The 8,729-nt window shown below is 37.9% G+C and overlaps 1 protein-coding gene across 1 annotated transcript; it reads left to right on the forward strand.

Moving 5' to 3' along the window:
- Positions 1–7,068: 7,068 nt before the first annotated feature.
- On the forward strand, positions 7,069–8,459 carry LOC110628794 (transcription factor MYB41). The gene is made up of 3 exons (XM_021775598.2): positions 7,069–7,272; positions 7,383–7,512; positions 7,661–8,459. Exons 1-3 carry the CDS (start codon positions 7,140–7,142, stop codon positions 8,424–8,426), a joined length of 1,029 nt encoding a protein of 342 aa, XP_021631290.1. The 5' UTR covers positions 7,069–7,139; the 3' UTR covers positions 8,427–8,459.
- Positions 8,460–8,729: the final 270 nt, after the last annotated feature.

Consider the following 8,729-nt stretch of genomic DNA (forward strand, 5'->3'; position numbering starts at 1 on the left):
CCACACTAGGCTATTACACATCTCTTACTCTTTCTCTTCCTGTACCCTGCTAGACTCCCTTGCACACTGAACCTGCAAAACTAGGTTAGGGGAGAGGGGTGAGCTATAAAGCCCAGTGAGTAGAAACACTGAAAACAGTTCACTCAGTACATGCTCTCATGAAATGCATCACATCACAAACATTTCACATCTCGGATGGACATGACCACCAAAATTCCCTCCAGTGTCAGTATGCCTGGCCCAGCCAGGTCTTACAACCTCAGTATGCCTGACCCAGCCAGGTCTTACAACATCTGTATGTGTATGCCTGACCCGGCCAGGTCTTATAACATCTCTAGGGCTATTGGGGTCGCCTTGGGCCATCGACATCGTCATATTCATCATATTATGCAATGCGCCATATTTGTGACACTAGTGCAATCAACCTATTACATATCATCATGATGCATGAAAGATGCTAATAGCATTTGATTTCTCATAATAAAAAGATGTAAGTTTAGTTCCACTCACCTCTGGCTGACTCTGTACTGACTCTGAAGCAGTGCTCACTGCTGCTCTCTTCGGTTCCTCTGGTCCGTTCCTACACAGGTGGACTCAAATGAGGGACCAAACGACCTCAAAAACAATGCTATAAAACTCCCTAAAACCCCCTTAAAACATCCTAAAACAATCACATAAATCATGCAAGAGAAGGCTGGACAGGGCACTTTCGGCGGCAGGTTCGGCGGTCGAAAGTCCCTTCCAGATACGAAACTCAAGCACCTTCGGCGGCCGAACTTCCACTTTCGGCAGCCGAACCCTTTCGGGGCAAGGTTCGGGGGCTGAAAGGCACTCCAGAGACGAAAGTCTCTAACCTTCGGCGACACTTTCGGCGGCCGAAACTCCGCTCCAGAGCCAAAAGTCCAAACCTTCGGGGTCGAGCTTAGGCAGCCGAAACCACCTCCTTAGCACGTTCGACGGCCGAACCTTCCTTCGGCGGCTGAAACTGGATTTCCCAGTTAGACAGAAACTTGTTCTGTTTCATGCACAATTTCCCCCAAACACACTCAAACATGCAACCAACCAAACCACAACGAGCATATACTCATGTACATGCACAAAGGGGTCCAAAACTATCTTAAAACCCCAAACAACATCAACAACACAACACATAACATGCTTTTACACAAAACTCACATAAAACCTACTTAACCTAAACATGCATATCTACCCAACCAACTTGCATAAAACTTGCTTAAAACATTAAAAGATGTCAGGAAACTTCACTTACCTCTGGTAAACGAGAGGATGAAGGGTCCTAACGTAGAGATATGGGGAAAACACTCCTCAAGTCTCCAAACTTCAAGTCTTGGGTTTTATGTTCAAAAACTTCAAAAATAACAAAAATCTTGTGAAAACCTTGAAAGATTTGAAGAAGATCATGCAAATCAACTTGGGAAGGGTTCAGGCTCACCTTTGGCTGAAGGGGGAAGTAAAATATCATCCTTCCACCGACTTGGGGACTTTTATAGGTGGCTGGCCAGACCACCTTCGGCGGCCAAACGTGAATCCGAAACCATGCAAGGTTCGGCGGCCGAAACTCACCTTCGGCGGCCGAACTTGCTATTTCCTTCCTTGGCTCTTTTCACTTAAAAAACTCATTTCCTTAATACTTAAACCAGTAAAACAAGGTAAAACACGTGAGAAAAACATATGTACTACCCTTCTAGAGGGTTCCGGCACCCGAAATTCCACCGGACTACAGGAATTCCGATGCCGGACTCTAGCCGGGTATTACATCGACACTCTAGGTCCGACCATATGAACCTAGGGCTCTGATACTAATCTGTAATGACCCGACAATCGGACCGCTACCGGCGCTAGGATTCAGGTAGGTATAAGGCCGCCGGGACCCGTAGCAAGCCTAACATTCATTCTGAAAACCTGTTTAATCCCATACATGATCAACAACATACATAAAAATTGACTTTTCTTATTGGTCATTCATTCATTCATTCACCAAACTCAACCTGTGCATGCGCTATACATAGACATAATTATAAACATTAACCCCTCCTTGGAGTCTCATCAATGCTCCAATGGGGTGACATAACATGTATTGAGTTTGGTTCATATAAGCATCATTACACACCTAGAATCATGTACTAAAAGGGATTTACATCGTACTATGGTCAAGCACAACTCTAACATCCATAACATCGTTACATAACATTTCTATACTATACTTTTACATTACATCAAATTCATGTCCACAACTATCTATTACATGCATCAAGACTCTACTCTTGCTGACCTCCTGGTCTACCCTGTACCTGTAAACCTGGGGGTTAAGGGAGAGGGTTGAGCTATAAAGCCCAGTGAGCAGAATAGTAAAAACATATATTAACGTTTATGCTTTCATGAAATGCATCACATCACAGACAATTCACGTGAAAGGTAAACCTGTCACCAAATAGTCCCAGCATCATATCCGTGCCAGGCCGTAGAATGGGGTCCTGGTCTTCCTGTCATGTCATAACATTACTTACCATTGCCCCAAGGCCTCATCTGGGCACCTGGTCTTCGCATTCCATACCGTGCCAGGCCGTAGAATGGGGTCCTGGTCTTTCCTCAGGGACTAATTGGATCATACAGCATTCACCCACATCCACAACAAAGAATGCAGTGCAACATATTCGTGGATTCTAATGCAACAACCTATTATATCACATGGCATTCGTGATGTATGAATCATGCTGAATAATTTATTATTTACTTTAAAACGTAAAGAGTTATTCCACTCACCTTTGGTTAGCTCAGACCAGACACTGGAGCAGCTGACTCACTGCTGAGGTTCTCGGTTCCTCGGGTCCGAACCTACACAGGTGGACTCAAATGAGGGACCAAACATCTAGGAACATGACTCTAAAAATACTCCCCAAAAACCCCCTAAAACACCTTAAAACATCCATAGAAAACATGCAAAGGAGGGCTGAACAGGGCATTTTCAGCGGCAGGTTCGGCGGCCGAAAGGCCCTCCAGAGCCGAAAGTCATGCACCTTCGGCGGCACTTTCGGCGGCCGAAGGTTCCCTCCAGAGACGAAACTCATGCATGTTCGGTGGCACCTTCGGCGGCCGAAAGTCCCTCCCAGAGCCGAAAGTCATCTTTCGGGGGCAGGGTTCGGCAGCCGATCCATGCTACCACAGGCAGGTTCGGCGGCCCAAAGAACATTTGGCTGCCGAACCTGGTTTCTCCCAAAAGGGCAGAAACTCAGCTCAACATGCATAAACGCCTCCCAACTCATTCAATCATGCATTTTCCTATTCTACAACATGCATACTCAAGCATACAAGCTCCTAGGGGCTTCAACTATCCTAAACCCCATCTACAACACATCAAACATGTATATCCAACATACATTGCTCATAAACACACATTTAACCAAAAACTCAACATAAACCTACACATGCATTTCTACCCCAAGAAACTTCATAAAACTTACTTAAAACTTGAAAGGAACTATGGATCTACTCTTACCTCTTGTAGAACGAGAGGAGAGACGATCCGACTCGGAGATGGGAGAGATCCGCTCTTTGGTCTCCAAGTTTCCAAAACTTGCTCTTTTTGCTCAAATCGCTTCAAATCAACATAGAGCTTGTTAAAACATGGAAGATCGGAGGAAAATCATCAAAAACGAACCAAAGGAGAGCATGAACTCACCGTGGCCGAAAATGGGGAGAAAGCTCGCCCATTTCGGCCATGGAGCTCTTATATAGGGCTTGCAGACCACCTTTCAGCAGCCGAACGTGCCCCCACATCTCATGCAAGTTCGGCGGCCGAATATGAGGTTCGGCGGCCGAACCTTTTGAGACTCTCGGAAGCCTAACATGCCCCCCTAAACCATCCCACGTTCGGCGGCAGAACCTGAAAATGCCTCCTTCGTCATTTTCATACAAAACTCAATTTCCTTTTTTACTTAAAAACATAAAATACATTAAAATATTTTATAAAAACATGGTTTTACCCTTCTAGAGGTTTCCGACATCCGAGATCCCACTGGACGGTAGGGATTCCGATACCGGAGTCTGGCCGGGTTTTACATAGGTGATGGTCAGTATAGTGTGCAATCATGTTATAAATTTTTTATGCACAACTTGCATTCTTGAGATTTGTCCCTCCATTTGTCCTCTTCTACTTCTCTCCAATAAGACTCATGGAAGAGCTTTTGATTCTTACTAGTTAAGCTAAAATTGAAAAATTTTCTTTGATGTACCCTACATAATGCTTTGCCGATCTTGACTAATCTAGTTAGGAAAAGTGATAAGTATGACCTTCTTTGTCCCGTTTGTCAGTCTAAGCCTGAATGTTGGAGCATATATTTTTTTGATATTACTATGCTCATTTGATTTAGTTTGGTTTGTTAGTCTTTATGCATATAAACTGATAGGGTAATATCCACAAGTGTATGGGGTCATTTCAAGTATATAAAGTGATGAGTAAAGTATTATATTCACACGGACCGAAAATTAAGTATTAAAATATATTTAAATCTAATTATTATTTAAACTATTAATAATGATAATGTTTATAAAAATTGAAATAAAATAAAACAATAAAATTTAATGACTCAATAAAATAGAATTTTTGAGAACGATTAATATTACGCAGTATGGTACCTTGTTTTCACTTAGATCTGATTTAATTAATTTATCTCATTAACAATCTAATTTTAAATATTAAAACAAGAGTAAATAATCCTAAAATAATTAACTCTCTCTCTCTCAAATAAAAGCAAATTAATTAACTAAAGATTATCATTTCTCTCCTACTCATATGATAATTTTCTCATTAATTTCTCAAACACTATAGTTATTTTCTAATACTCCATAAATCAAAATTTCATTTTCAATCAAATTAATATTTCTGTAATATTCAATTTCTTGTTCAATCTTGAAACATTCTCTCCCACATGATAATATTTTTTAAGCATTCACAAAAGTATTCAAAAGCATTAAACTTAAGAATTGAATAATAGATTAAGTAAAGAAAGTCAATTAAAATAAGTTAAATTGAATCAACGATCTAAACTATATCAAGTCCCTAACATATGATTTTCATTACATATGGTCCAAGATTCAAGAATGAATTTCATTAAAAAATAATCCAAAATCATCCAAAATAATTCTAAAAAATAAATTATTCTAAAGGAAGAAAATAAACACTCTAGATGGGCAGTTTCTGCCTTCCAAATCTTTTCTTCTTAACTCTCCCGTGATCTTTGCTATGTAGAAGTATCAAAAAATGATTAAGAGATATCCAAAATATCAAAATGTAATGTATTTATATCCCATGGAGTTTTGTTTCCCAAAGCCTTAGAGATAAACTTAGAAAACAGAGTTTTTTTTTTAAGAAAAATGGAACTTTACATATGAGCATAGAAAAACATGGCATAAAGTGCCTTGTTACACTGAGCTGCTCTAAGTTCTTTTTTTTGTTTCTTCTCGGCACTATTTTTCTTTACGCATTTAATTATTAAAACACGAAATAAAGTGTCAAAACAAGGTAAATGTGGATTACATAGGTCAATCTCATGTTTTTCTCTATTTATTGCTCAAGAGTGCTTCGAAATTTTCAAGTCTCCTTTGAATGTACCTCATCCATGCCTTACTTATTTTAACCTATAAAGACAATAACAGTAAATAAAAACATCAAAAAAAAATATAAAACTAAAAATTCTATAATTAAAGATAAAATATCTAATAATAAAATTAATTAGATATGATTTTAAAAAATATATGAATAATTAATGCAAACTATCATCACGTCATAAACTCACTTCTATTGGTTTTTCTAATTTTCTTCTATGATAGAAAGTTTTATTGACAAGGTCCCGAGAGGATTTGATGGCAATTTATTTTTGACTCTTGCAATAATTACTTTGTGGCATATTAGGAGAGATAGATGTATTTTTTATCACATAGTTACTAATTTTATATTGACATCATATTGTATTAGTTTCTGATTTTTATCAATTACAGCAGAATAGTATTTTTGTTGTTTCCTTCTAGTTCTTAGCCTTATGCATCTATTGTTAGTGGTTGGTTTCTCCTTCCTTCGAATTTTCAGAAATTTAATTATAATATTGTATGGAAGAATCAATTTTCTCCGATAACCAAATTATTGTAATTGTTACTAATAATTCAGGACGCTTATTGGCTATTGCAAGAGAGGTACATAATAAACTCAGGTGTCCCCTCAATTTCACTCCATGAAGTATCAGCGCAATAATAGCTTCCATAATGGAAGTGACATCACGATTTCATCAGTTATATATCAATGTACAGCACATATAGATTCGATACTGTAGCTAAACTAGTTTTCAAGGAATGCTACCACCGGATTGGATGGCTTGTACTTGGCCTTTTTTTTCAACCAGTGTTATACAATTTGTTGCGTTTACAGTTTTGAAATCTAATTTTATTTTTGATTGTAATGTAAAATTAAATTAATTTTGAAGTTTGATTTTCAAAAAAAAAAAAAATTATCAGCAGCCTCAACCTTTGACGTACGTAGCTCAGATGGTAATTAAAGCGAATGTTACCGACATATATCTCTAATTATAATTTTTCTCAATTATATTGTATGAGACGGATTTCTCTTGTTGATTAGAAATTTTGAATATAAATTTGACTTTTAGTGTAAAATATTTTTAAAATTTTTTAAAAATATATTTTTTTAATAAATGTTGCTCAATACAAATTTGATAAGTCCAATAAGTGAATAGGGAAAAGGGCGACAGAATAAAAAAAACTTTCCCCTTCCAAATGCAATTCTAGTGGCACGTGTCACCTTGATTCCATTTACCTATCTCATGCGTATATTTGCTCAGACATTGAATACATATGTATCCGCAAGTAAAGAGGTACGTGGCTAGAGGACGGCACCAAATCTATTTGACTTGGATATATTTCGCAGCCTTTTTCTTCTGGTCTCAACTATTTATATGGAGGTCATCCTCCATTACCATCCATAACTACGCTTTATTGGTTTCTAGAGCCTTTTTCATCTTGTCCTTAAGTAATAGAACCCAGCCGGTTTCTTCCTTCCGCTGTCTTTCCTTGACCTACTGCCATTACTGGGTAAAGAAAGGAACATAACAATGGGAAGAGCACCTTGCTGTGACAAAAATGGACTCAAGAAGGGTCCATGGACACCTGAGGAAGATAATAAGCTCATAAGTTATATTCAACTTCATGGACCTGGCAACTGGCGTGCCCTCCCCAAGAATGCTGGTATATAAACAACCCTTTCACCATCTTCACATGGTATTTTAGTTTTTGGTGTTTTTGATGATCATCAAGTGTGTTTGTGTATATAGCTGACTTCAAATGATTGTATTCAGGGCTCCAAAGATGTGGAAAGAGCTGTCGTCTTCGATGGACAAACTATTTGAGACCTGATATCAAGAGAGGAAGGTTCTCGTTCGAAGAAGAAGAGACCATTATCCAACTCCATAGTATTATGGGAAACAAGTAAGTTTTATGTTTTTCAATTCAATTTTATTATGAGGCTACTTCCTTAAGCTAATTAACAAAGTAATCATTGTTTGCCATGTATCTTCATCTTTAATTCAAAATCTAACTATTTCTTTCTTTCTTTCTTTCTTTTTTTCAACGTTAGGTGGTCCTCTATAGCTGCTCGCTTGCCAGGAAGAACTGATAATGAAATCAAGAATTACTGGAACACCCACATAAGAAAAAGGCTGCTCAGAAATGGAATTGATCCAGTTACTCATTCCCCACGTCTCGATCTTCTTGATCTATCCTCCATTCTAGGTTCAGCTTTGTGCAACCCATCACTTTTAAATCTGTCAAGCCTTTTGGGTAACCACGCAATTCTAAATCCTGAGTTATTAAGGCTGGCCACAATCCTGTCTTCGTTAAAACAAGAAAACACCGAAATGTTTCTGCAAAATCTACAGGATAACCAGCTGCTAAGCTCGCTAGTGCAAAACCAATTCCCACTATCACAAGTGAGTCAGTTTCAGAATCCAGTTGAAGAAGCAACTAGCGCTCCATTTTTAAGCCCTACCCAACTCATGCAGACGGATTTAGGAGGGTTATCTTGCCTAAACTCGCTAGAAAACTCGGTGCCTTCCAGTTTGAGTGATTGTTTGGTTTCACAGCCAAACTCTGTATCCTGCAATACAAATCCTCCTATTCCAGATAAACTTGTAGAGAACTCAGGATTACAACCAATAACCAACGGATGCCAAAACTACAGCATTGAATCAGTTCTGTCAACGCCATTATCAAGTCCAGCTCCCTTGAATTCTTCATCTACATTCGTCAATAGCAGCAGCCCAGAGGACGAGAGAGAAAGCTACTGCAGCAGCTTGTTTAAGTTTGAAATTCCAGAGAGTTTAAATATGGACGACTTCTTGTAAATATTTCCTTGTATACAAAAAACATAGATTGGATTTAGCTGTTGTTGTGATTTTTTCCATTTTTTCTTTATATATGGTGGATACATGAGTTTGTAGTGATCTTTATGATTTTGGATTTGCAGTTGATATTCATGTATGAAATTCCTTATATTTTTTACTTAATATCTTTTATTCTGATAGATATATATTCTTTTTTTTTTTTTTTTTCAATAACAAGTATCTAAATTTCTAATTAAATATGGAAAATGAAGTAGAAAATAGAGATTAAATCGCAAATCATGAAGAGACCTATTTATAAATGTC

The sequence above is a fragment of the Manihot esculenta genome, chromosome 12 (genome assembly GCF_001659605.2).
Source record: "Manihot esculenta cultivar AM560-2 chromosome 12, M.esculenta_v8, whole genome shotgun sequence".
Classification (NCBI taxonomy): Eukaryota; Viridiplantae; Streptophyta; class Magnoliopsida; order Malpighiales; family Euphorbiaceae; genus Manihot; species Manihot esculenta.

What these genes read in the sequence shown, in the direction of transcription:
- LOC110628794 (XM_021775598.2), top strand. Translation starts at nt 7,140, where the DNA reads ATGGGAAGAGCACCTTGCTGTGACAAAAATGGACTCAAGAAGGGTCCA. An exon ending in TGCCCTCCCCAAGAATGCTG is followed by an intron (nt 7,273 to 7,382) that starts GTATATAAACAA and finishes GATTGTATTCAG; the next exon opens with GGCTCCAAAGATGTGGAAAG. An exon ending in CATAGTATTATGGGAAACAA is followed by an intron (nt 7,513 to 7,660) that starts GTAAGTTTTATG and finishes TTTCAACGTTAG; the next exon opens with GTGGTCCTCTATAGCTGCTC.